Here is a 25,823-nt window from a genome sequence, read left to right as displayed (position 1 = left end):
ATACAAAAAAAAGAATAAATTTAGGAGACTTAAATCATTGCATTGAAAAAATGATATAACCATTACATAATCCTTAACTCATCACTGAGCAAACCATATTTCTTGAAAGAGACGATAATCTAAATCAATCATTAAACTCAATAGATAAAAGAGATATACTGAATCGATTCAAGAAATCTGATTAAACTCCAAAAGCTAGTGAAAAACTGAATAATTTCACTCACGAATGATTTTTGCCGCCAATTATTCAAAATAAAAAAAATAAGCGCCATCTAGAGTATTATTACAAAGCTATGGATTCAACAGAAGATATCTGCAGTGCCTATTTAACAGTTCTTCAATTTATTAATTTTCGTCTAGTATTCTGAGTATTTCAAAAATTTCTCTTTAACAATTTTAAACTAATTGAAATAAAAACTTGGAATCCGAAAATATGATGGAACATATCCATACACCTGTCATTATTAAAACAACCAGGAAATAAATGACATGACTCATACCGCACGAATGTCATGGTAATGCCACTAATAAACAAAATAATGAAGACATAATTAGTTCGTTATGATTTGAATCATTCACAAGTCTATGTTGTTATTTATATTTTTTTGAGTATTTAATTTATGATTCAGGTAGGAATTAATCATAAAAATAATAATTTTTCATTAATCTCCTCTTGAATATTTTATTTCTTGCCAAACAAACAAATTCAATTGCCACTCCCATTACTAATACCAGAACGAAATAGATACGTTAAGAAATTCCTTCATAAGGATCATTCACTCAAAAATTCATAACCCAATGTATTGTATCTATTTGTAGGAATGTGGTTGTTGTTATTATTAGGGTACTCATCCCTTATAAATGCACAAAATAGCTTACAACCAGGACCACAGTATGACTATGCAGGCAGCCCCAATTATATGAGTAATGAAATATTTTATGATTTCAAATGTCCAGAGTACTGGGTACAACATTATCAATCATGTTATAGATTTGTAAAATCTCCACAAAGAAATTACCACGATGCACGACGAGTCTGTCAAGTAAGAATTTCCTTATAGTAGCTTGAGCAGTTTTTATCAAATAGATTTTTTTAGACTTACTCTGTAGATGTGGGGGGTTCCGACTTGGTATCAATAAGTAGCTCTGAGGAGCATGGATTCTTGATACACCAACTGAATTTAATTGATCAACAGCATAGGAGGTGGTATATTGGAGCAAACCAACAACAACCTAACTATTGGGCAAACCCAGATGGTACTCAATTTACCAATATGGAAAGTGCCTTTTTACCTGAAAATGAGCCTTATGGAAAAAATTATTTAGCTTATAATTTCACTAGAAATGTCATGCATTGGAGTTTTCAATTAGTTAGAGGCGATGAGCCTTTCTTATTCATATGTGAAGCAAATATTGCAGCTGTTCAAAGACTGGTATCTGATGAAAGAGATTATACTTATGGTGTAGATATTGCTGATCGTAAAACAATTCCAAGAGGTCCCTACTTCAAAAAACAACCAAAAGATGTGACTTTCGATACATCCATGAGAACCCTGTATAATGTTACTAGATTGAGGTGAGTTTGCTGTTATTTATTGTGAGAAGTGAAGATCAGCTCCGTTTGAACACAAAGCTCATTTGCAGTCGAAAATGTTACTAATTACTATTATTTTTCAGCTGCTTAGCTGGTGGTTACCCAGAACCAACCTATGAATGGTTCAGAGAATACTATGAAAATGATAGGCTGGTAGCAAGAAAGATAGATCCTCTTCAAGATGGCAGATACACTATTAGCGGTGGAATTCTGATAATCTACGATCCTCAACAGAAAAAAGACTATGCCACCTACCACTGTAAAGCATCGAACAAATATGGCACAATTATATCAGAAAGCGTACAACTTAACTTCGGATTCATTTTAGAATTCGTCTTAAAACGTTCTCCGGAGTCTGGTGACCAAAATTGGGGCAAATCACTTTACTGTGATCCTCCAGCTTATTTCCCTGCTGTTAAATATTCCTGGTCTCGTGATTATTTCCCAAATTTCGTGGAAGAAGATAAACGAGTGTTTGTATCCTACGACGGTGCTTTGTATTTTTCAGCATTGGAGACAATTGATAGAGCTATGTATAGTTGTAGTGTTCGATCAGATTTCTCTGATTCTGGAAGGAATGGCCCTTTCTTCCCTTTGATGGTGAATCCCCATTGTATGTATAATTTTTAGATTTATTTGGTGTAACATTAATTTTTTTTTGTTTACAGCAAGCTATCAACAGCTTAAATTTCCAAATAGTTTTCCAAAGGCTTTTCCAGAGGCTCCAGTAGCTGGAAGAGAAGTGAGACTCGAATGTGTTGCTTTTGGATAGTAAGTTGATGAAAATAACTCACATTGACAATGTTAACAAACAAATATTTTCAGTCCTGTTCCTAGTTACAATTGGACACGGAAAGGTGCCCCCCTTCCTAAAAACTCATATTCAACTAGTTACAACAGAGTTCTCGTTATTCCACATGTGGAAGTTGATGATCAGGGAGAATATATTTGTAGAGCCTACAATGACAGAGCTAGCATTTCTAACAGTGTTATATTGGATATTCAAGGTATTAACATTACTTTATTTCAATAAATTATCAGTTCTGCAACACTGGTGAAATAGTTACGTAACAGTATTTTTTCAAAATGAATGTACTGTATACATACAGGGTGATTCAACGCGATGGCCTATTAGATGTTTATGGAAAACTAGAATCTCAAAAGACAAAGGTTCTTTCGAAAAATACTTTTTCTGCAGAAATATTAAAAAAAAAATTGAGTCCTTGTCGCCACCATTTTTTCCATAAGAAACCAATTAACTCATTAACCGTTGAGTTTTTACCCAAGGTATTGCTGAGATTGTCATCAAAAAAGCTATCAAATGATGAAATAATATAATGGGTGTGCCCCGTTTGAAATAAGGAAGTAGTAGTCTGGTTTTTTTTTCGGTATTTTAGGGAGAAAGATCATTGTTCAAACCCCAACATGCAAATTTTCAGCACAAAATTTTGATCAGTTTTCCACTCCCAATAGGCCATCGTGGTGAATCACCCTGTATAGGTATGTAAATATATATCGGGTGTCCCAAACTCGATGGCCTATTAGACGTTTCTGGAAAACTAATCATAATTTTGAGCTGAAAATTTGCTTTTTGGGGTTTGAGACAATGATCTTTCTCCCTAAAATATTTTCAGATCTCTACAACTTCCGGTTATACCGGAAACAGACTACTACTTCCTTATTTCAAATGGCACACCCAGTATATTATTGCATCATTAGATAGCTTTTTTGATGGCAATTTCGGCAATATGCCATACCTTGGGTAAAAATTCAACGGTTCATGAATTATTGGGATTCTTATGAAAAAAAAGGTGGCGATGAGGACTCACATCTTTTTGAATATTTCAGCAGAAAAAGCCTTTTTCGAAAAAAATTTGTTTTGTTTCGTTTACGCAAATACGTAGTATTATAAGACTGTTTTCGGCTTGGACCAAAAATGTACAGGGTGTTTATAAGAGGATCATGAACTTGGACAACTCAAATTCATCAAAACTCAAGATTTTCAAATTGAAACCTATATTTTTTATTATTTCAGTCGATTCTACGTACAAAAATAGTGGGGGTTACTTCAGCAAACCCTATACCTAAAATGAATACTTCACGAGTTATTGGGGAAGAACTTCAAATGAGGAAAAACCGCTATTTATAACTGTGGGAATAACTGTCTGTTACTTCCGTAAAACACAGAAAGAAAATAAAATTCGATGTTTGGATAACTAAATTTTCCATTTCATGAATTTTAATTAATTTTTCGTTGGTATTGTTGAGAAATCCATAAACCCATACAATTTTCAATTACGAATACTTCATTTCAATTCTTGATATGTCAAATTTAGTTATGGAAACATCGAATTTTATTTTCTTTCTATGTTTTACGGAAGTAACAGACAGTTATTCTCACAGTTATAAATAGCGGTTTTTCCTCATTTGAAGTTCTTCCCCGATAACTCTTGAAGTATTCATTTTAGGTATAGGGTTTGCTGAAGTAACCCCCACTATTTTTGTAAGTAGAATCGACTGAAATATTAAAAAACAGGTTCTACTTTGAAAATCTTGAGTTTTGATGAATTTGAGTTGTCCAAGTTCATGATCCTCTTATAAACGCCCTGTACATTTTTGGTCCAAGCCGAAAACAGTCTTATAATACTACGTATTTGCGTAAACGAAACAAAACAAATTTTTTTCGAAAAAGGCTTTTTCTGCTGAAATATTCAAAAAGATGTGAGTCCTCATCGCCACCTTTCTTTTTCATAAGAATCCCAATAACTCATGAACCGTTGAATTTTTATCCAAGGTATGGCATATTGCCGAAATTGCCATAAAAAAAGCTATCTAATGATGCAATAATATACTGGGTGTGCCATTTGAAATAAGGAAGTAGTAGTCTGTTTCCGGTATAACCGGAAGTTATAGAGATCTGAAAATATTTTAGGGAGAAAGATCATTGTCTCAAACCCCAATATGCAAATTTTCAGCTCAAAATTATGATTAGTTTTCCAGAAACGTCTAATAGGCCATCGAGTTTGGGACACCCGATATAATTAGTATATATTTATATGACATTTGCCTTGTTAGGTTAGAAACACAAATTGACAAGTGAATTGAGTTTCATGAACCCTATATTTTCAGCTGAACCCAATTTCACTATTCCATTAAAAGATAAACATATCGACAGAAGAGGTGAATTAGTATGGACCTGTGAAGCATTTGGAATTCCTGATGTTAATTACACTTGGTGGAAGGATGGTCGACAATTAGGTATTTTACTTTTATTTAACAAAATCGCTTTTCTTCCTTTTTTGAATTATAACTGACTAATATTTGGTCGTTTAGTTCTAGGTTATTTACCACCAGAAGATCGAGGTAGAATTAATATTCAAGATAATGTACTAACAATAAGTCCAGTCGATGAGGATAGAGATCCAGGAATGTATCAGTGCCGTGCTGCCAACACCTTGAAAACGAAATATTCGTCAGCACAATTGAGAGTTTTATGTGAGCATTAATACCAATATTGGTCCTATTTATCTACAGAACATTTTACTTTCGTAGCATTTAAACCGTCTTTCAAAAAACACCCTGTGGAATCTGAAACCTATGCAGCAGAACAGGGTAATGTGACAATAAGATGTAATCCGGAAGCTGCTCCTAAACCTAAATTCATATGGAAGAAGGATGATAATGTTATAGGTACTTTCAATGTGTTCTCAATAGTTGTTTGCTTCGCATCTAACTTGTTATTATTTTTAAGGTTCGGGAGGCCACCGCAGAATATTAGAGAATGGTAATTTAGTTATCAGTCCTGTGTCTCGAGATGATGAAGGCAAATACACCTGTATGGCTAGTAATCCTCTGGGAATGGATGAATCTGTTGGAAGACTTATTGTGTTGAGTAAGGATCTTTTTAATAATTTCTTCAGTTACTAAGGATGTTGCAATAAAAAAATTATTAATTACTATGTGTGATAATCTTTACAGAAAATTTCAAATTCATGCAGACTGTATGGTTCACACTTTAATACGAGATCATATATTTTTTCTTGAAAAGCCTATAGTTTTTGATCTTCTGGATCTCCTTTGCCAGTTTATTAAATAACTTTATACCTGCATAATGTGTGTTCTTTTCTTGCAAAGTAGAGTAATGAAGTGGATATATATAAGGGTTCATTTGTCAGCTATTATTTCTGATTTTGCACTCCTCAAAATAATGATTTTGTTTTTGGAAAAAGAAGAGCAGTCTGTAGATGTAAAGGCCATATATAGTTAATATGTTATTACTCTTGAAAAGGCCCCTACATGAGTCTCTATAACACATTCCGAAAATTGTGTGTAAGGCCCATTTTTGTATAAGAAAGATCTTCTCTGCAGAAGAAATACCGCCCCAAAAAATGATGCAGTATGATGCTAAAGATTGAAAATTAGCATAATAAATAACTTTTAGGACATCTAAGTAGACCTGCTTTTTTACTACATTCAGTGTATAAATTATGGTGCAAAGTTTACTCTTGAGTTGTGCAATATGAGGAAACCATTTTGAAGCATTGTCCATTTCAACATCAAGACACTTTACTTCAATTATTTGATCTTTTTAATGCAATATATCAGGTGGAATCCAGTGCATTCTTTTGGTAGTGAAAAATATACACTCAATTTTTTGCATATTCATTACAAGCCTATAATCAATGCACCACTCCTCCATTCTAGCCATAACAGACTCCAATATAAGTGTCGAGATTAACATTTGAAACCATCTTTAGATAAATGTTTTCACTTGAAAATATATTTCATGAAATTGTGATATTTCAACTGATGTCCTTCCATCAGTTATCCTTTTTTTTAGTAGTGTATTTCTTCCTTTAATTTACATGCTGTCTTGCTTATTTCTGTTCCATGCAACACAAAGATTTGATTAGAGTGTTCTGTAATAACTCAAATTGAAATTTATGCTCTTCTGGTGTAGTTTTTGTAATGATGTTATACAATGATATCTTTCAGGAGGACCACAGTTGGTTAGGGCTTTACAACCAAGGATTGTTTCTGCCCTTGGTAGTTCATTTTCTCTCAACTGCCAGGCATATACAGAAGAAATGTTGGATATGGCATACATTTGGAACCACAGAGGAATGAGGATTAGGGACATAGATATCAAAAACTCTGGAAACAGAATTGTGAGTACTTTGAAAACTACATAATATGGGGTACATAACCATTGGTCAAACCAAAATCTCCGATAAATGAGGCGTAGAAAAAAAAAGAAAAATGTTTTATCCAATGTTCAGTTATTAGCAGATATATTATTTTTGCAGTTCATTGATGGAGGATATCTCCATGTTGTCAATGTGACATTCCCAGATGCTGGGGAATATGAATGTGTGATAAAATCTGCAGTAGGACAGATCTCATCCAAAACATACGTTGTTGTGGAAGGACCACCTGGACCCCCAGGAGGTCTACAAGTTATATCGATACAGAAAACTTCGGCTGTCATACAGTGGACAGACGGTGGTTCTCATGGATCATCAATTAATTCCTATACTATCAGTGGTAAAACGAATTGGAACTCAACTTGGGTCAATATAAGTCACAATGTTCATGCTGAGGAAGTTGAACGATACACCGGTAAGAGATTAGTCATCTTTAAATTGAAAATGTTACACTAATAAAATTAATGAAAATCTACATGTTAATACATTCAGAGTTGACAAAATGACATAAGAAACTATGTTCCCTTCCGCATTTTTCATTTTTTTAATGACACTTTCAATACTAGGGAGGAAAGAAGCAAATATTGAAAATGTGCTCACTCCATGGTCAGTGTATGAATTTCGTGTTGCTGCTTGGAATTCCATCGGTATGGGCATTCCCTCGGCACCAAGTCCCAAACACGCAACTCCCCCAGATAGACCTTACATATATCCACAAAACATCGCCGGAGGTGGTGGCAAAAAAGGAGACTTGACTATAACCTGGAAACCCTTGAGAAACGATCAACAGAATGGTCCAGGTAAAATTCTTAATACAAAATTATATGTAATGATCATATATAAAACGTTTTTCTATTACCCCTCGGGTTAGACATTTTTTTCCTTTTTCCTTCTTCACAAATTCTTACATTTTTCAGTAATACCAATACTTTTTCCCCAGGAATTCACTACAAAGTTTTCTGGAAGAAAATGTACGAAGAACCGGAATTCCAAAGTTTGGAACTTAAGGATTTCGGAAATACTGGTACAGCAGTTGTGCCCATATCTTTAGACGATTATTACACCCAGTACATCGTGAAGGTACAAGCAATCAACGACATAGGAGCTGGACCCATCAGTAACGAACATATCATCTATTCTGCTGAAGATATGCCACAGCCAGCTCCGCAGTTCGTGTCAGCGATGAGTTTCAATTCAACAGCACTGAATGTAACCTGGCAACCCATTGCTCAAGATAGGGAGACTGTAAGGGGAAAACTTATCGGTTATAGGGTGAGTCTAAACATTCAATTGTCGAAAACCTTGATTAAATCCTCTATTTTGATATCTAGATCAAATATTGGAAGATGGAAACCAGCGAAGCAGATAGCGTTTATTATTTGTCTAGAACAACCAGACCATGGGCTTTGATCGTAGGTCTTCAACCTGATACACAATATTTGGTTAAAGTTATGGCTTTTAACAGCGCTGGAGAAGGTCCAGAAAGTGAAAGATTCATTGGTAAATTTTATATTTGCCTTCAATCAATTTTTTCATTTATGCACCTGTCTAACTTCTTTCAGAAAGGACCTATAGAAAAGCACCTCAAAAGCCACCATCATCGGTACATATCATAGGAATAAATCCTTCAACCATTAAAGTTGTGTGGCGTTATGTACAGCCTTCACCTCAAGAAGAACCATTACAAGGTTACAAGGTAAGATTGAATTACAAAAGCTCGTTTGCGTGAATATCGAAGCTTTTTTTTTTTTTTGTAGATTCGCGTATGGGAGTTTGATCAACCCTTGAGTTCCGCTAATGATACCATTGTTTATACTGGTGAAAAGCTAGAGGGCTATGTAAACGGTTTAGCTCCTGGAAAGGCCTACAGAATGAGAGTTTTAGCATATTCTAATGGTGGTGATGGTCGAATGAGTTCTCCAGAGATACGGTTCCAAATGGGTAATAATTTGAGCCACTAAGTTTTTGATTGTCCAATGGAAAAAGTGATGACAAAAAGGTGTTATTACCTGATGGTCTAACAAACACTATATTTTCAATACCTTTGACACCAAAATAATGCTATATAATCAGAGAATAATGCTATATACTCATATATTACAAACGCATTTCTCAAACTTCAAAATATTAAATGATAAACTATATACATTGATTTTATTTATTTGGCAGGTGATCCAGATGCTCTTGGTTTGAAGAATTCATCTCCTTCGTGGTGTACAAATCCTCTAGTTGCCTTAACCTCGATAACGTACTTCCTTATTTCCGCAAGGTTCTGAGTCATTGTTTGAACAAATTGTATAGGTATCTCGAAGGTAATTATCTTAAGGATAATTATTCTCTTTTTCATTATTCCGTCTTGAAAATTAGACTTTGAGAAATTAGACTTAAAATGACAAAAACGTTATCACTGATATAAAATGAACTGCTTCAAACAAACAAAAATATGAGCTCTTATTTTCCATAATATTATCAATTTCTAATTTCAGTTTTGATTTCAAATGGGCAGCTCCAATTATTTAGAAAATATTGGCCCTCAAAAAATTTGTTTAAAAGTATAACTGAAACTTTAAAAATATTTATATTTTTGTTAGTTTGTCCCAAAGCAGCACAAAAATGTATTATTATAAATGAGATTGGCATTTAGTAGATAATAATGTTATTACTGAATGAAGCAATTTAATTCCGTCCTCAAATTTTACTGTGTAGATATTTTATTACATAGAGAAATTTATTTTTTTTATACCTGACTTTGAAAGTTCTTTTTTTTACATCTAGAATTGTATTGGAAGAGACTGAATCTCCTTTTTATATATTTCATTGGAAAATGTTAAGAATACAGCTATGAAAATTGTATAAAAGCAATAAAGTCTTCTTTTAAGATTAATTGGTTTCCTTCAATTCCTTTAGTTATTACAAAAGAAAAAAATTCATTAGAAGAAATAGATATCAATAGAAAATCAACTTTAATTAGTTTTTTTTCTGTAAATAGGTATCATGTTATAAAAATATACCTATCTATTTGAAAAATGCTATACTGTATATATTTTCATTTCTAACATTAGATCCGCACATCTCCAGAGGCCATTTCAGGTAAGAATAAATTTTAGCGAAATGAGGCAATTTTGTTCTATGCACAGGTGTCATTTCAGAGATAACCTATCTTGTATTTGTTTTTTTTATATGTAAAATTTCATGTGGAAATGATATATTTTAATCAATACAAAAAGAGTTACTCAGCATATATTTGGAAAATATGGTTATAGAAAACGATAGATTGATATCGCTCATAAAAAGTGTTCGGCCATTATATCACAATAAATTGATGTTTTTCGGTTTTCTTATCAATTTCTGGGAAAAATGAATGACGAAGAATTGACTAAGTAAGTATTCGATAAATAAATGATTTCTTTAAGGAATTGTTCTTTTTTTTATATTCGCAAAGATTCATTCAGATGAGGTATCTATGAGTAGTTAAAATTTTGTTTTTTAGACTTGCTGTAGCACAATTGATTGCAGAAGGTGAAAGGTTCAAGAGAAGACATGAATTACAATATCGTTTAGATGATACCACACCTTCTCGTTTGAAACCAAATTTGAGATATTTCAAAAATGCAATTAAAAATTGTGTGTCGTCAAACGATAGGAATGAAAAAATTAGAAAGTCTAGAGCTGCTGATGAATTGAAATATTTGGATTCTAAAGCCAAGAGAATGAAAAGGGAAGAAAAAACAGAAGAGAACACTGACAAGAAAGAAAAGAACACTGATGAAAAAGAAAAGAGAAAACGTTCCGTGGAGAAAAAATCTAAGAACTCTTTTAAGGGGGACAGTTCAACCCGTACCCACAAAGATACCATGAAGAATTCTTAATAAAATTACATTCTGAAGGTTATTGTATGATGTCAACGTTTTCTATTATTCCATAATCTGAATTACATTAATTGAAGAAAATTAATAGGCACAAGTGAGAATATTATTCATCATTTTGATGAACGATGTTCTGAAGTACCTATTAGATAAATTGATGGGAATAAGTAAGCATGAGAAGGAATATGCTTAGTGTGAATTTTGATTATATTATTCTGAATCAAATTTGTAAAACATATACAAATAAATATTAATTACTAGCTGTGGAAATTAGATCATTTCAATTTAATTTTGTATACCTATATGTACAACTAATATGAAATTAAATTATTTTCGAATCTATAAGAGTTTTCTTTTGCAGCCCTCTGCTCTGTATTAAAGTGAATAAATAACAAATACTGCAAAGTATCCAAGTGAATCAATTAATTGAAAATTCAAATTCTCGAACTATTTAAGTGAAGCGAAAAACCATCTATTCTATAACCATTGTTCTCCATTTTATTTTTCATAAATAGATTTTTTAAGGAATGCATTTACTTTAATCTGATGCTTTAGTTTCAATTAGTTCTCATAAATTGAATATTGATGCTGCAGGATCGAAGATGTATAGTAATGAAAAAAGGCTAACTGTCATTGCTTTTATGGCTGATTTATCATTTCATTTTTGGATTCAACTTTACCCAAATTATAAAAAGTTCAGGGGTATTCCCAGATTAAATTTATTTTTCGGGCGATATGATGATAAAAGCTAGTTACTTTTAATAATCCATAATTTTTGACGAGTAGTATACATTGATGTTTGAAGTTCAATGAAACCCAAAATTTTCATGGAAATTTTCAATGACCGTCATAAAGATGCGCTGAAGGTTTCTCCCTAACACCGTTTCAACAGTTTCTTATCAAATCAATTGCGCAAACAATTTTTTTCATTCTCGAAGAATGTTGCACACCACCACTTGATGGATTAACTATTCAAATAAGCAGACACCACGTTTGGCACTCAAAGTTGACCTTACAATCCAAAGATGGCTCAAAACGAGCATATAAACACTGAGTTTTTATCAGATAAGTTGAAAGTTTTCATCGATTACATACATACATTTTTTTGACTAATTGATAAGTTAATTCTTAGTCGTTCAAGATCGTTAAAGATACCTCGGGTGTCTTTCGTAAAAACAATATTATCTAGTGAAATGTCCGAGTAAGTAGAGTAGGGAATTTTGAATGTTATTCCCAAGAATCTATATTTTTCATTTCTCTTCTTCTTTGAATGACCAAATATTTTTTTCTATTCGTGAAATGTATTTGATATGGGAATTCTACAGAAAGATATTTGGTCAACGGACTGAACCGACAAGTTTTAGTGTGTGTCGTAGAACAACAATGTGTTATTGCTCTTGTTTATCACGTCAATTACTTTTGTTCCCCTACTTTATTTACCCTGAACTGATGCAGTACTTCAATGGCATGGCAAACACTTGAATCTCTGAATACTAAATATGAGGAAACAATAGTAAACGGATCATTCTCATTTTCATCTTCGCACCATATCATCAAGCCGTTTCGCTATAGAATCATCTCTGAAATCCAAATATAACACTGATAAAACTGTAGTATCGGGTGCAAATTTAGCATTTCATTGTAGTGAAATTCGAAATGATAACAACTTTGTGTTATCTGAGATGTAGAGATAATTAAATTTGAACATTTTGGTAATCTTCAGGTGTAAATAGACAAGATATTTGTTGCGTTTCTCTCAATAATATGCAAGATCAAGATCGTTCATCATTACTGTAAGTAATTACGATTTTTTTTCCTATATAGTTTAGTTGGATACAATTTAGCGAGTTCAACCTTTCGTCGGATTTTATATTTTAATAATATTCGATTAGTTCCGGTATCTGAGTCATAATATTTGTATATAAAAAACATGCCGACTGGTATCAAACCCCCGTTTATATTCAAGTCGTGTAGTGTGCACCTTATAGGACACCTCTATATAATTATATGCTTATTCTACTCAAGAAGGATTTGTTTGCTCTAATTAGACCACCCACTTATAATCAAGATTGCCTAAATTGAAGTGAAATACGCAATTATTTCGATTTACAGTTTTGTTTTTGTAATTTTAAAATGATATGTATATCATTCTTCGAAATCATAATTGCGAACTATTTAACATTTATTTTTTTATTGATAATAGAAACGAATTATAGTTCTTGTTCTATACCTATCTGCATAATTTGAAGAAGAATGACAACGAAGATCTCATATTTTCCACAATTTATCGAATTGTATCAAACTTTGGTATAAAATCATTAAATCTTTCTTAATTCTAGTGAGAATCCAATCTATTAATTCTTAAAATTTCATAATAAATGGTTTACCGCGAATAGTTTGCAATTTTGAATTTAATATATGATCGAAAAAACAACTCTATATATAGTGTTAAAATTTCTGAAAATTCCTCTTCAAAATTACATTTCTGACATAAAAAAGGAAAATATACTCTTTTGTTGACATTTTTCTCCGAATCTCTTCAGATAACAATTTAATGAAAAAATTTTCAATATACTATGGATATACCGATTCGTCAAACTCAAAATCTGAAACTACAAAAATTTACTAACGAACCTTATTTGAGAAGGTTGTGGATAGAAATATTAGGGTTGCATACGATATTTTCCACTGTGAATTTGTACTCTCATTAGTTCTTGTGTTCCGAAAATATTAATTCCAATTCTTCTCTTTCAGAAGTGAAAACAGTCCAGCCAATTATGGCACATTACAACGACCCTCAGCTGGCAGCACAAAAACAATTATCTATTGCGTACACGGCAATCCAAGCTCTGGATGCTGTAAAGTATTACAAAGTGAGGTACTGGACCTAGATACTAATGTATCTGTAGATACGATAAGCTCAAATGCAAAAGAAAACTTTCATACAACAGAATTACGTATGTACACATTTTTATGACTTCAATAATAGTCTAATGGCCTATATTCGTATTACTAGGACAATTTTTAACACCTTATCACTCTTTCATATACGCCTTTTCATTTCATCATGTTCAATAATACCTATAGTCAACATCGGATGTATCTAGTAGGTAAAATTAAAAAAAAATTGAGAGTATTGGCCAATGGAAAAAAAGCTCCACAGTATTATTCTGGAGAAGTTCTTATTTATACATTCGCAAAAGCACACTGTACTCAAAAAAGCTAAAATTCCTGCGGAACATTCATTGTTTCAATCTATTTACCAAAGAGCTACAAATACACTCCGTTTAGCGGGGTGAGGAGTGAGAGGACTTTTTCAATGAAGATGTTTATTTTTTCTCCTCATTTGAGGTCAATTGGCCAGGTTCTCTTGAATCTTTTTTAGGTTGCTGCAAGCCTGCAAGAGAGGTTGGATGAGAGAATTTGTGTATGATTTCAGATCGGTCATAGCGCGGATTATTTTTATTTGAGCTCATTGAATGATATTTATTCTAGATTTGCTGATGTATCCCCATAGTTCTCGGTCCATAAGGGTTTCGCCACGGTTTTTTCTATCAAGATTTTTTTGTCTAGTGTAAATATGGGTTTTGTTCTTAGAAACCGCAGTTCAGTTCGCGGAATCTTATAGGTGTTTCCAATTTAGTTTTTCGTCTAGATAGAGGCTCCAATATCTGACTACATAGGTTTATTATCACACTATATTTTTCTCAATGTGAATCCTACAGAGTATATTCAAAGTCACTTGAACTAGTCCAAAAAAACACTTGGCCAGATGTCCCTTTGAAGTGGATACCGGGATCCGCTAAATACCGGGGTTTATTTGAAAGTATTGTTAATCCTTGTATAATCGAAATAATCTGGCTTCCTTCAAGTGACTTTGGATATACTATACCTGGGTTAATTTGGACTCGTTTATCCTTCAATTCACATCTTTCAAACCATTTTTGCAGCATATTTTAGTGACTTTCTAGGATAAGTGGTGTTATTGCAGGAACTTCATCACTAGCTAGTATGACTGATGTGTCATCAGCAAAAGTAGCTTTTATGTCCCGTTCAATTTTGGCTAGGTCTGCAGTGCATATAGTATAAAGTCCCCAGTAGACTCCACCTCTAATTGCTTCATGGATTCAATATTCGCCTTTGAATTTTGTTCTGATAGAGGGAGCTTTTTCTTATTGTGAAGAAGGCCTTCATGATAAACCCTGGCTTATATCCAAAAATGCTGATGTGTATTATTTTCTAATTTGAGGATATTCTTATTTGCTGTACTGTCCTGTGGCATATTTAGATGGTTGGGTGATTCTTGCGGTACCCAAACTGGTGGATCTTCTTTGGAAGATCAGCTTTTCCAGGATTTTGGACGGAAAATTGACAAAAAAATTGTAGGACGAGGGTTGATGCCTGGTTTCGGTATCATAATAAGTTTAGAACGTTAAGGCCAATGGTTATGTTCAAAAATGGCATTGAATAAGAATAGTAATTAATTTAGGAGATTACGACGTTTCACTGCTACTTAATGGTGATAAGAGATAAGAATACTAACATTTTCAAACATTTTTTTAAATCCCTCTTTTGAAATCTGAGACCAAAAAATTTTGTTCTTCCCATGTAAAATTTCAGCTCTCCAGCATACAGAATTTCATAAGGAAGGCAAAATTTCAAAAAGGATTTTTTGTCTGATATTTTCAGCTGTAAAAATTTGTGAAAAAAAATACTTGAGATGAACCCACAAAATCAAAGATAAATAGAGTTATGTAAATAAACAAGCGTGCTTTTTGCTCGGTATTATATGTGTTTGAGTGTATATTTTATTTGAAATCAGAAACACTTGAACACGCGTCATAATTTAAGTTTATCATTTTTTTATGAGGTAAACTCAAAAATTTGTTAAAAAAACATTAATGCAATAACATTTTGTTCCAGTTATGAAACATTGTCATCAAAATCAAGAATCAGGAATAGACAAAAAGGCAAGAAATAGACTTTTAATAGCCAGCGTATTATGTTTAGTATTTATGTTAGCAGAAATAGTAGGCAAGTAGATTCGAACTCAATGTCCATACAGAAGTTAATTTCCATTTAAATTTTAGGTGGATATTTATCGAATAGTTTAGCCATAGCGTCAGATGCCGCCCATCTATTAACAGATTTTGCCAGTTTTATGATATCTTTGTTTTCATTATGGATCGCAAGCAGACCTTCGACAAAAAAAATGCACTTTGGTTGGTACAGAGCGGAGGTGATAGGAGCCCTAACGTCGGTACTCATGATATGGGTTGTAACCGCAATTTTGCTGTATATTGCTTTTCTGAGACTGATGAACAATGATTTCGACATTGATACGAAAATTATGTTGATTACATCAGGTCTTGGAGTGGTAGTTAATCTTATGTGAGTATTATATTCAACCATGTTCCATGATATTTAATTGAATATAATTTTAAGTGTTTTAATACTCATTAAGTATTGAATAGTAATAGTAATAATGTTTATTTCATGATTAGTCTACATTCAAAACAAAATACAGTCATTTTACAATGTAATTCGATAAAAAAATATATAAGCTGAATTTAAGCAATCACTATATATTACACTAATCTAACCACAAGGTATATACCTTGTGGTCTTTTGTCCAAAGGAAATATAAGGAATTATATTTCCTTTGGACAAAAGTAGTGAGGATATTATCTGGATACCAAAATGACATATTTCCAAGCTGAATGAACTAAGCGTCAAAAGTTCTTGCTGTATTTATTTTCTAAATTATATCAATTTTTTCAGTATGGGTTTGAGTCTACATGATCACGGACATGGCCACAGTCATTCCGACAATCATAGTCACAAGGTCAGTGCAGACAATGGAAAAAAGCAAAATATAAATGTCCGTGCAGCCCTTATTCATGTCATTGGAGATTTTTTACAAAGTTTAGGAGTATTCATAGCAGCTTTAGTGATATTCTTTAAGGTGAGTCAGGAATATTCAATTATAATTAAGACCTTTAAACGATTACAAGAAGGAAGCACTTCAGTATAGTATATCCAAAGTCACTTGGAGGAATCCAGAATATTTCGATTATACAAGGGTTGTCCAAGTTTCCAGAAATTCCTTTGGAGCCAGTGAATTTATTGCCTAACAATACTCTCAAATAAACCCCGGTATTTAGCGGATCGCGGTATCCACTTCGAAGGGACATCTATGGCCAAGCGTTTTTATGGACTAGTTCAAGTGACTTTGGATTTACTATAACATATTCAGTGCCTCTGAACAAAAAATTTCATTTATATGATAAATTTCAATATATTTACTTCAGTTTATTAGTTACATTTCAAAAACTATGACAACAATTTCCTGCAAGTACCAAAAATGCTGAAATTTTTTCATGTCATGAAGTTTTTCAGCTGTTCACATCAAACATACTAACATATCAAATTCGTACCATAGACTTATTATCCTTTTGATTCGTCTATTTTCGTAGCCTACATATTTTTGAAAAAATATCCCAACACACATATATCAGTAAAAGTTTTTTATTTATTATTTCAAATTTGATAAGACTAACTCATTACAGGAAGACTGGAAAATAGTGGATCCCATTTGTACTTTCTTATTTTCTGTACTGGTGGTTATTACAACCTTCAATATTATAAAAGATGTTATGCTTGTCCTTATGGAAGGTGCACCCAGAGGAATCGATTTCAAAGAAGTCATAAGTACGTTGATGGATACCCCTGGTGTGAAAAGAGTCCACAATGTCAGAATATGGGCTTTGAGTTTGGATAAGATTGCCATGTCTGCACATATAGCCATAAGTAAGTTATTTTTCAATATGATCTCATCAACGGAAGTCCGAGAAAATATAAATGAAATTCTTGGATGACCATTACACTTAATGAAGAAAATTCATCTTGATAAAGAATATTCCTGCTAACAAGTTTTGTTTGAAGAGAAATTTCGATTAAACCCTAATAAAGCTATTTTCCAGATCAAGGCACTGACCCCCAAACAATATTGGTAACGACTACGAAAAATGTTCAGGATAGATATAATTTCTTCGAGATGACATTACAGATTGAAGAATTTCAGGATATCATGGAAAATTGTTGCCAATGTAAAAACCCTGTATAAGATTTTGGAACATACTAATTTGATTTGAATTTTCTTATGATACCTTCATCCATTATATTCTTCTTTTGCTGAACGCTGTTATTGACTGATTATAAAGTGTAGTTATAAGAAACACAACTGCTCCATTGATTCATATGTGGAGAATTTTTTATGAGAGGAGCAATGATTCACGGAAATTTTTTATGTATAAATATATTTCCAGAAATATAAAATATATATTTTTGTGTACATTCAAATCACCTTTAACAATAAGAATAACCCCTCACTTGGTAGTGTCCACTCCTGTAGAAAGAGGTTGGCTATCTTTGGGAAAAAGATAATGTAAAAATCGCCTACACATTTCGAAACCAACAAAACAAGCTGCATTTGCAGGAAAGGCTCTTAATAGAACAGGAGTGAGTCCTTTATAAAGAGCTCCAACCCCTTCAGTCTTTATTAATACTTTGAACACATCTCGGATACCATTTGGGTAAGTGCCTTCAGGGGCTGCAAAAAACAATTTTTATTATAATAAAAAAAATCTTCAGGAACAATATGTTCTAATGCCAACAAAAACCAAAGTATTTGTTTTTATCGTCATTATATATTGATTTTTCTCAATAATATACATCTTAATCTACAAGACGATGCAAAATGTTTGTTGAACGACAAAACTGACGCATTTGGGGCTAATAAAATCCACGAATGATTCTACTGAAAATTATGCACCCAAAATATGTTGCTTTTTAAGGGCGAAAGCTATCCTGTCATGGAACCCAGTTTTTTTTTGTCTTAGTTGGTTTCAGCAGGTTAGCACCACTTGTCATACCGTCTGCAAAACGTTGACGCTCTATCGATTTTTCATCTTTGTACATTTGAATATGGAGTTTTATGAGCTTGAAATTTGACAAACGTGTCATTTTAAAAGGGAAAAAATATTTTTCTCTTCAGGAAGCTACAAATTTTCAGATAAAATAAACTAACTGACGAAGAAACTGCAACACCGAGAAGGAGCTGTTTAAATTTCAATATTTCTTTTTGGTTAAACATAGATAGTATAGGTAAATGATTGAAATTTGGAGAAAAAACAAAGGGTTTACAATTTATTCATTAAATTTGTTAATAATGTGTTTGTCCACTGCGATTATTAATACACTCCTCAACACGACTCGGCATTGATGCAATAAGATGCTCTATTTCTTCTTGAGGGATACTATCCCAAGCTACCTGTACGTCATTTCACACATATGGCTCCACCATTATTGAAGGTAACGCAGCGCTGTCATGTTACCTCGAATAAAGACCAAAGGTGACCTACTTGCATGTGCAATAGCAACCCATACTAAAACGCCTACTGTCCGGTGTACATTACGCTCAACATCAAACTGAGGTTCACGTCTTTCTCCCCGACGTCGTCTAACCCTTCTTCGGTCATCATATGTATCCAAGGAGAATCGAGATTCATCGGAAAAGACTACCTGATGCCATTCCACATTCTAATGTTGACGTCCTCTGCACCACTGTAATCGTTGCCGTCGATGCTGAACCGTCAGAGGTAACACAAGATGGGGTCGATAATGCTGCAGCCCAAAAGACCTTATCCGGCGGTAAACCCTTCGGACATTTATAGGTGGCCTTGTTCTCCTAACCACTCATCAGCCAAATATCGAGTTGTCGCAAATCGGTCTCTAATGGCCATAAGTCTTAGACGTCGATCTTGAACTTCATTTGTGCCCCTTCGACGTCCGCTGCCTACTCTTCTTCGTGCTCACGTGCTCTAGACATTTTAACAACAACTAAACATCGACTTTGAATCTCCTTGAACAGCTGGTTTGTTGTAGAATTTCAAAAACTCGCAAAAAACGACAACAATATTCAAGTAACAAAAATTGTTTACTTGAAAAAACCTTCACAATTATTTTCTTCAAATACAATCATTTACTTATTGCTATACTATCTATGTTAAAAAAAAAATGAAATTTTAACAGCTCCTTCTGGGTGTTGCAGTTTCTTTGTCAGTTGGTATATTTCACGTATGAATGAAATCTGTCATAAATAGTGTAGTTCTTTTGAATTTGAAATTACGAAATGTCTAGCTTTGCGTGGTCAAGAGTGCTGTGGAGAACTTAGAATTGATTTTCTGTGATTACCAGTAGCGAAGTATGTGAACAAATGTTAGTGATATGGTACTAGCTAAGCGCTACTTGTAATCACAGAAAATCCACACTAATTTCTCCACAGCACTCTTGACCACGAATTTTAATGAACGCTCGTTATTTTCCATTGAGTGAAACTTTTCCAGATAATGTAGGTACATGCAGCCTATTCACGAAATAAAAGGATTAGTTCCGGATAGATAAGATTAACTCTCACATAATTTCCGAGAGAAGCTATAGACGACGTTTAGACTGATGAATTAAACGCATGTTGATTACCTGTCTGAAGTCTACTCTTCAATACGTCTGGTGGCATTCCAATTAACCAATTCGCTATTCCAGCTGAACCTCCTGCACAAACTGTTCCCAATATACTTGGTTCATGTTTACCATAATCGGTAGCATAATCTTTTATCGCTTCGTATGTCAAGAAGTACATACCACTAGCTGGGACATCTGAAAAAAATATGTAGAACTGCTACCGTCGATTTAAAATCAGAATACATTCATTTTTGGAAGAATACACGAATATCTGAAACCTACACATGAAACCCAATAGCGAAAGATGATGATGATCGAAAAAATCATTTTTATACGGAGCCTCAAAGTTTCGTTTCCGAATAAGAATGAAACGCGTACAAAGAATGACCTATCAAATAAGAGGATGGGTAAAAATTGAACTGAAAAAGTAAGATGCGTTTTAAAGAGATAACGATAACTTATAGGAAATACTCCCCACTCATTTCCTGGCTATCGTTCATGTACAGAAAGATGCCTCATTTTCAATAAATTCTTGTACAAAAGAAATAAAATGTGGGTATATGTGCTGTTTGGGTGCTTATTTGTTCCCCAAAATGTAAGTATTCAACCACAAAATAAAAAAGAACTTTTAAATTTTATTATTATTTATTCATATTGTAGTGAATATATTTCTTTTCATTGATGAAATAGTACGAAAAACGCAATGAATACAAAGCTTCATAATTTTCAGATCTCCCTGAATAATATTTCACACAATATTTATGATGATTTCGATGATGAAAACAGAAAAAAATAATTTATGAAAAAACCCTTTTTCCGATAAATATTGCTTCCTACGTTTTTCATGAATGTTTATCGGCAGTAAAATATCGATTCAGTGAACACGTTTCAAATCCATAATACTTTTTCAATTTTGTTACCTTCAAAACCTTAATTTGATACCTTCTATCGATTGAACGCATAGTACCTGACTTTAAACCGAAATTTTTATATTATAATCCTTCATACACTCTCAGAACAGGTGTTGAAAAGCGCTTGAACTATTTGTAACATACAATTTTTAGATCCAATTTGGAAACGACAACAGTGATAATTTCAAAGAAGGTTCCTTTAAATATTTTAGTGGTCATGTAACTGAAATTTTCTATTTTGTTCGCTTATAGGTAGTAGCTCTCTGGGGAGCAAATACTGGGTGTCCAAGTATATGCACCTGTAAACTGGAGCACCTAACAGAAACCCCAATACATAGGTTCATGCAGACCCATAAGAATAGACCAAAACAGGGTGAAATTTTATCGGTTGAATTAAATGATGTAAGTACTGATATAAAAATCTTTTAAAAAACATAACGCCAAAAATTAACAACGTAAGGATGGTAAATATCTATTGTATTCACTAACACCGTACATATTTTCAGTATTATGATTGTTTACCCACAATGTTTTGAGAATTTAATTTTTTCAAATTTGATTTCTTGTTTTTTGCCTTCAAAATACATGGATCGGATTATTGGGATTGAAGCAGTACACGACCGATTCTCCCCGAAAAAAAATTCAGATGAACGGTAGATTTTTTTTTATTTCAATTGAAAGAAGAACTGTAAAATTTGAGAAGTTCAGAAAATTGTCTTCTTTGGTTCAAAAAATATTCCAGATTTTTTATTGGATTTTTGGAATTTGCAATATTAGTATTGAAAACTCATTAACTAATTCATTATTGAGAGTAATGTACCAAAAGTAAATACAAGCTGATGTAGAATAGTTGAACTTTGGATTGGTATATCAGTTTTGGATTTGAAGAAGCTGAAAATTATTTTTAGAGTTTCATTTCTGTCGTTGTTAGTTCTCTGTTAAACCTTCAAACATTATTTCGAATCCAATATGTTTTTACATGATAAATAAAGAGTGTTTCTTTGAATTAGGTAATTCCTGAGGATAGCTTAGATTCCGACATATTCCAAGAGAAAACCATCGTGAGATCTGCAACGTGTATTCTTCAAACAGAGACTGTACCAGCTCAACTGATCAAAAATCTTCCCGACGACATAGAAACTCTAACATTGATCCAAGGATATGAAAGTGGAAATAAAACAATCAAACTCGGCGATTTGTTACAATTCAAACAGTTGGTAAGCCTTGAATTACTAGGACCTCAGCTTTTCCAACATGGAAACAGCCACCTCTTCTGTGAGATAGATAAGCCATTGCCTGATTTGAAATACTTCAGTCTAGAAAGAATTCTCATACAGAATTCCAAGAAACAACTGCAAAACTTCGTAAAGGAAGTGAACGAAGAAGAGATGACTTTCGAATACACCCAAAAATTCGATTCTAACGCCCACCCTTTAACACTCATTCAAGAAGGAACCAACGAAGAAATTTTACCTTATTCAAAGTATAAGACTCGAAAGGAATATGCCAGGGTACCCTTATTTTTCGGATTCAAAAATCTCAATTTACTAAGGATAAAATCGTGTGAATTGAATGTAGTTCACTGGGAAATGTTCGAAGGTTTACAAAATTTAGAATATCTGATTTTAGAAGAGAACAATTTACATTTTATACCACCTTTCGCTTTTTACGGTACGCCTAATTTGAAAACACTATCTCTTTCCCACAATAGCTTACTGGATATTCAAATAACCGATTTAGCAGGCCTTTTAGAGTTATCGTATTTAGATTTATCTTTCAATAACTTCTCACAATTATCTGAACTTTCATTACCACCATTTCCAAATTTGAAATTAGCCAACTTTGCCAATAATCCTATAACAGTGATATTTCCAAACACTTTTGAAGTTATGAACACTACTGATTCACTTATAATTGGTAGCGATGATATGGAATTGAGTTTATTGAAGAACTCGTTTTTAGGATTAGAAGTATTAAAAATTTTAGAACTGAAGAATTTACATGTCAAACTGTTCAAAAGAGAATTATTAAGTGGAATGCCAAATTTGAAAGAACTTGTCCTTACTGGAAATATCACTGAACTTGAATTCGATTCATTCTTAGAGGTTTATCAGCTCAATAAGTTGATACTCAGCAATTGTCAAATTCAAAACATATCTATGGATACTTTTGTCGGCCTTGAAGAGCTAGAGTATTTAGATTTATCCAACAACAAGTTGGAGTATTTACCACCTAATGTTTTTGATGAGCTCACATCATTGAAAGAATTATACCTCAATGACAACAAATTGGTAGAATTACCTCGAGACGTATTTGCAAGAATTCATCCAAAACTTTTAAGGCTGAATAAAAATCCCTGGCATTGTTCTTGCCAGATGAGTGAATGGAAACCCATGATTGTTAATAAGTTGAAACGTAAAACTATGAAGCATTGCGATAGATCAATGGATAAAGGAATTGGATGTGTCACAGATAATCAAATATATTTCAAATATGTATACGACAACAAAATAGCTCCTAAATGTGCAACTCCATTGCAATATGCAAACTGGAGTGTGTTCCAAGTAATGAGGAGGTTGTTGAAATGTCCGGCTTACAAACCGAAACTAAGAAAAAATCTCAAGATACCAAACACTGTTACAACCTTTACAAATAATAGCACAGAAATATTGAAACTAGAGCCCACTGAGACGTATGATAAAAGTTTAATGGAGGCCAATCAAACAAAATTGAATCAAACTGAAAATTCAGGGGATAATCAAATTGTGTCTCACATAACCTCAGCTGAATCTGTAACAAGTAATAGCTCTGAGGAAATACTAAACAATAAAATTAATATACACAATAATGGAACCCATCCAAATACACATAAAAGAAGAAGAGTTTATAAAATGAGGAAATATCGCAAGTTTTTACAGAAAAAATTTATGGCAAAATCAAATATTATTCAATGAAATTTATGATACCATCATGTAACTCTTATCAAAGTTTTGGATAGAGAATTTATTACCAAAATCAAATTATAATGTGAGAGCTTTGATAATATAGAAAAAATGTTATCAACTTCATATCATAGTATGATATGAATTTTGTTGAAGAAGTACTTCTTATCAACATTCATGAAGAACAACCAAGTGCAAATTCATGTATTATTGATTAATTGTATTATAGAGGAATTCGATATTTATTGATACAGATTATTTCAACTCAGTTGAATTTATGATCACATACATTTACTATAATTAACCCATTTGTAAATAAATAATTTGAGAATATAATGTGCCTCTTTATTCTACCCAAAAAAAATTTATTGAAAAAAATAACTAAATTAATACTTTCCTTCATTTCAAGAAATTTTAAATCTATTCAAATTTATATATTCATAGGTTCAAGAGTGAATAAAAATAAATTGCTCGAAATAGAAGATAGCTAGGTGAAGTATTCATTTATTACTCCTATTTTCACATAATTAGGAATAATCAAATGCCGAACAACTATGTTTCTAATGACTGTCATGATTGTTCCATGAAAAAATTTTCAAATCTTACCTCTGAGTAGTGTGGCAGCAGACCCCCTATATATACTTTTCAGACCCCCTTGTTTATATAGTTTTTTAACTACGTCAACTGGTCCATCATACAGTTTAGGTGTCTTAGAACCTTGTTGAATTTGTAGGAGACATTTGATTCGTTCCCCAGGTGCCATAATCAAAGTGGTGAATATACCTGAGAAAGCCCCAGCAGTGAAATATTGTGTATAAGTGAAATTTTCATTCGAATCACTTGATGGACCAAATATTTTTTTTCCTACTCCATAGCCCATGAATGAAATAGCAAAAATTGGTGCTACACCAACCAAAGGAGCTCCCATCCCCTTATATAAACCTTTGAACCCCTCATTTCGAATAGTCTTGCTAAAACAATCAAAGGTGCCTTTATACAATGCTTGTTCTCCAGCTTTAGGTATTGGCATAGTTTGCAATCGAACCTATAATAGAATTACTTTATTTCCCATACATTGAAAGTAATTCAAACAAAATACCAAATAGTCAATTTTACCTTTATGGTATCTAAAGGGTGTCCTACCACTACTGTACATATTCCTCCAAATCCCCCACATATAAAATATTCCAATGCACTATTCATCTTTAAACAAATTAAATTTTTTATCTGTACTTGGATGATAGAAGAATGAAAGTGAGATCTAACCTAAATTTGTTGATTAAAAATCAGTTTGACAATTCAAAGTCCAAAACATATCAACTAGGAATCTGGTTTTCCAGCTTTCACTTTCAATTGTGATAAACATTCTTAATTCTAGATGGTGCTTTAGTAATTTTACTAAGTAAAATCTTTGTCCCTGTGTGAATAAAAAAAAATTGGTCTTTGAGTGTAGCAGCAATTGATCTCGCAGAATACGAATCTGCACTCAATTTCGAGTTATGTTGAAACATTTTCAGAGTGTTGATCAGATATTATTTGTACCGCTGATCTTTAATCCTTGTGGTCCAGAAAAAATGAATTACATTTCAAATTAATCTATGGACTTTCAATTAATTCGCAGTTTGAGGCACCTTTTTTCATATCAATTTTTATGAAAAATTTCAAATATTACAGAACTTGCTTGGGACCCATCTATAAACTGCATATTATATAATCGCCGCGGTCGATTAAGTATGGAATTCTGTAACGTGTGAGTCTCAATCGCTACTTGGTTTACAGTATTC

The 25,823-nt window shown here is 32.9% G+C and overlaps 5 protein-coding genes across 7 annotated transcripts; 4 read left to right on the top strand and 1 right to left on the bottom strand.

Annotated features, from left to right (window-relative positions):
- Positions 1–494: 494 nt before the first annotated feature.
- Positions 495–9,678, top strand: LOC123685783 (contactin). 2 transcript variants are annotated; one of them, XM_045625662.1, is made up of 18 exons: positions 495–629; positions 820–1,043; positions 1,098–1,576; positions 1,678–2,207; positions 2,263–2,365; positions 2,420–2,601; positions 4,724–4,852; positions 4,928–5,089; positions 5,147–5,284; positions 5,346–5,486; positions 6,590–6,762; positions 6,901–7,213; positions 7,365–7,598; positions 7,739–8,070; positions 8,130–8,298; positions 8,361–8,494; positions 8,556–8,739; positions 8,968–9,678. In XM_045625662.1, the coding sequence occupies exons 2-18, from the start codon at positions 822–824 to the stop codon at positions 9,072–9,074; spliced, it is 3,732 nt and encodes a 1,243-aa protein (XP_045481618.1). In that variant the 5' UTR covers positions 495–629; positions 820–821; the 3' UTR covers positions 9,075–9,678. The 2 variants fall into 2 exon arrangements, with proteins under 2 accessions (XP_045481618.1, XP_045481619.1); XM_045625663.1 differs by having other exon boundaries at positions 8,556–8,797.
- Positions 9,679–9,943: 265 nt separating this feature from the next.
- On the top strand, positions 9,944–11,004 carry LOC123685747. The gene is made up of 2 exons (XM_045625603.1): positions 9,944–10,178; positions 10,289–11,004. The coding sequence occupies exons 1-2, from the start codon at positions 10,156–10,158 to the stop codon at positions 10,665–10,667; spliced, it is 402 nt and encodes a 133-aa protein (XP_045481559.1). The 5' UTR covers positions 9,944–10,155; the 3' UTR covers positions 10,668–11,004.
- A 662-nt stretch (positions 11,005–11,666) lies between these two features.
- LOC123685672 (zinc transporter 2-like) lies at positions 11,667–18,018 on the top strand. 2 transcript variants are annotated; one of them, XM_045625467.1, is made up of 7 exons: positions 11,667–11,865; positions 13,419–13,621; positions 15,588–15,698; positions 15,755–16,055; positions 16,446–16,629; positions 17,234–17,474; positions 17,648–18,018. In XM_045625467.1, the coding sequence occupies exons 1-7, from the start codon at positions 11,858–11,860 to the stop codon at positions 17,788–17,790; spliced, it is 1,191 nt and encodes a 396-aa protein (XP_045481423.1). In that variant the 5' UTR covers positions 11,667–11,857; the 3' UTR covers positions 17,791–18,018. The 2 variants fall into 2 exon arrangements, with proteins under 2 accessions (XP_045481423.1, XP_045481422.1); XM_045625466.1 differs by lacking the exon at positions 11,667–11,865 and adding an exon at positions 11,968–12,457.
- Positions 17,992–25,318, bottom strand: LOC123685673 (congested-like trachea protein). Its single transcript, XM_045625468.1, has 4 exons — positions 25,156–25,318; positions 24,646–25,084; positions 20,205–20,381; positions 17,992–18,276 (listed from the first exon to the last, which is right to left on the bottom strand). Exons 1-4 carry the CDS (start codon positions 25,240–25,242, stop codon positions 18,053–18,055), a joined length of 927 nt encoding a protein of 308 aa, XP_045481424.1. The 5' UTR covers positions 25,243–25,318; the 3' UTR covers positions 17,992–18,052.
- On the top strand, positions 20,680–24,372 carry LOC123685671 (leucine-rich repeat-containing protein 15-like). The gene is made up of 3 exons (XM_045625465.1): positions 20,680–20,781; positions 21,350–21,499; positions 22,108–24,372. The coding sequence occupies exons 1-3, from the start codon at positions 20,737–20,739 to the stop codon at positions 24,049–24,051; spliced, it is 2,139 nt and encodes a 712-aa protein (XP_045481421.1). The 5' UTR covers positions 20,680–20,736; the 3' UTR covers positions 24,052–24,372.
- Positions 25,319–25,823: the final 505 nt, after the last annotated feature.

Source organism: Harmonia axyridis, chromosome X, assembly GCF_914767665.1.
Source record: "Harmonia axyridis chromosome X, icHarAxyr1.1, whole genome shotgun sequence".
NCBI classification, from domain to species: domain Eukaryota; kingdom Metazoa; phylum Arthropoda; class Insecta; order Coleoptera; family Coccinellidae; genus Harmonia; species Harmonia axyridis.
The sequence above is the reverse complement of the archived record's forward strand: the minus strand, read 5'-3'. Positions and strand labels throughout refer to the sequence as shown.

What these genes read in the sequence shown, in the direction of transcription:
- LOC123685673 (XM_045625468.1), bottom strand. Translation starts at nt 25,242, where the DNA reads ATGAATAGTGCATTGGAATATTTTATATGTGGGGGATTTGGAGGAATA. An exon ending in TGCTGCCACACTACTCAGAG is followed by an intron (nt 20,382 to 24,645) that starts GTAAGATTTGAA and finishes TATTTTTTTCAG; the next exon opens with ATGTCCCAGCTAGTGGTATG. An exon ending in GAAGAGTAGACTTCAGACAG is followed by an intron (nt 18,277 to 20,204) that starts GTAATCAACATG and finishes TGTTTTTTGCAG; the next exon opens with CCCCTGAAGGCACTTACCCA.
- LOC123685671 (XM_045625465.1), top strand. Translation starts at nt 20,737, where the DNA reads ATGTGGGTATATGTGCTGTTTGGGTGCTTATTTGTTCCCCAAAAT. An exon ending in GCTTATTTGTTCCCCAAAAT is followed by an intron (nt 20,782 to 21,349) that starts GTAAGTATTCAA and finishes GTTCGCTTATAG; the next exon opens with GTAGTAGCTCTCTGGGGAGC. An exon ending in TATCGGTTGAATTAAATGAT is followed by an intron (nt 21,500 to 22,107) that starts GTAAGTACTGAT and finishes TCTTTGAATTAG; the next exon opens with GTAATTCCTGAGGATAGCTT.
- LOC123685672 (XM_045625466.1), top strand. Translation starts at nt 12,429, where the DNA reads ATGCAAGATCAAGATCGTTCATCATTACT. An exon ending in CTTTCATACAACAGAATTAC is followed by an intron (nt 13,622 to 15,587) that starts GTATGTACACAT and finishes ATTTTGTTCCAG; the next exon opens with TTATGAAACATTGTCATCAA. An exon ending in GTCTGCACATATAGCCATAA is followed by an intron (nt 17,475 to 17,647) that starts GTAAGTTATTTT and finishes GCTATTTTCCAG; the next exon opens with ATCAAGGCACTGACCCCCAA.
- LOC123685747 (XM_045625603.1), top strand. Translation starts at nt 10,156, where the DNA reads ATGAATGACGAAGAATTGACTAA. An exon ending in AATGACGAAGAATTGACTAA is followed by an intron (nt 10,179 to 10,288) that starts GTAAGTATTCGA and finishes TTTGTTTTTTAG; the next exon opens with ACTTGCTGTAGCACAATTGA.
- LOC123685783 (XM_045625662.1), top strand. Translation starts at nt 822, where the DNA reads ATGTGGTTGTTGTTATTATTAGGGTACTCATCCCTTATAAATGCACAA. An exon ending in TGTTATATTGGATATTCAAG is followed by an intron (nt 2,602 to 4,723) that starts GTATTAACATTA and finishes CTATATTTTCAG; the next exon opens with CTGAACCCAATTTCACTATT. An exon ending in GAAAACTTATCGGTTATAGG is followed by an intron (nt 8,071 to 8,129) that starts GTGAGTCTAAAC and finishes TTTGATATCTAG; the next exon opens with ATCAAATATTGGAAGATGGA.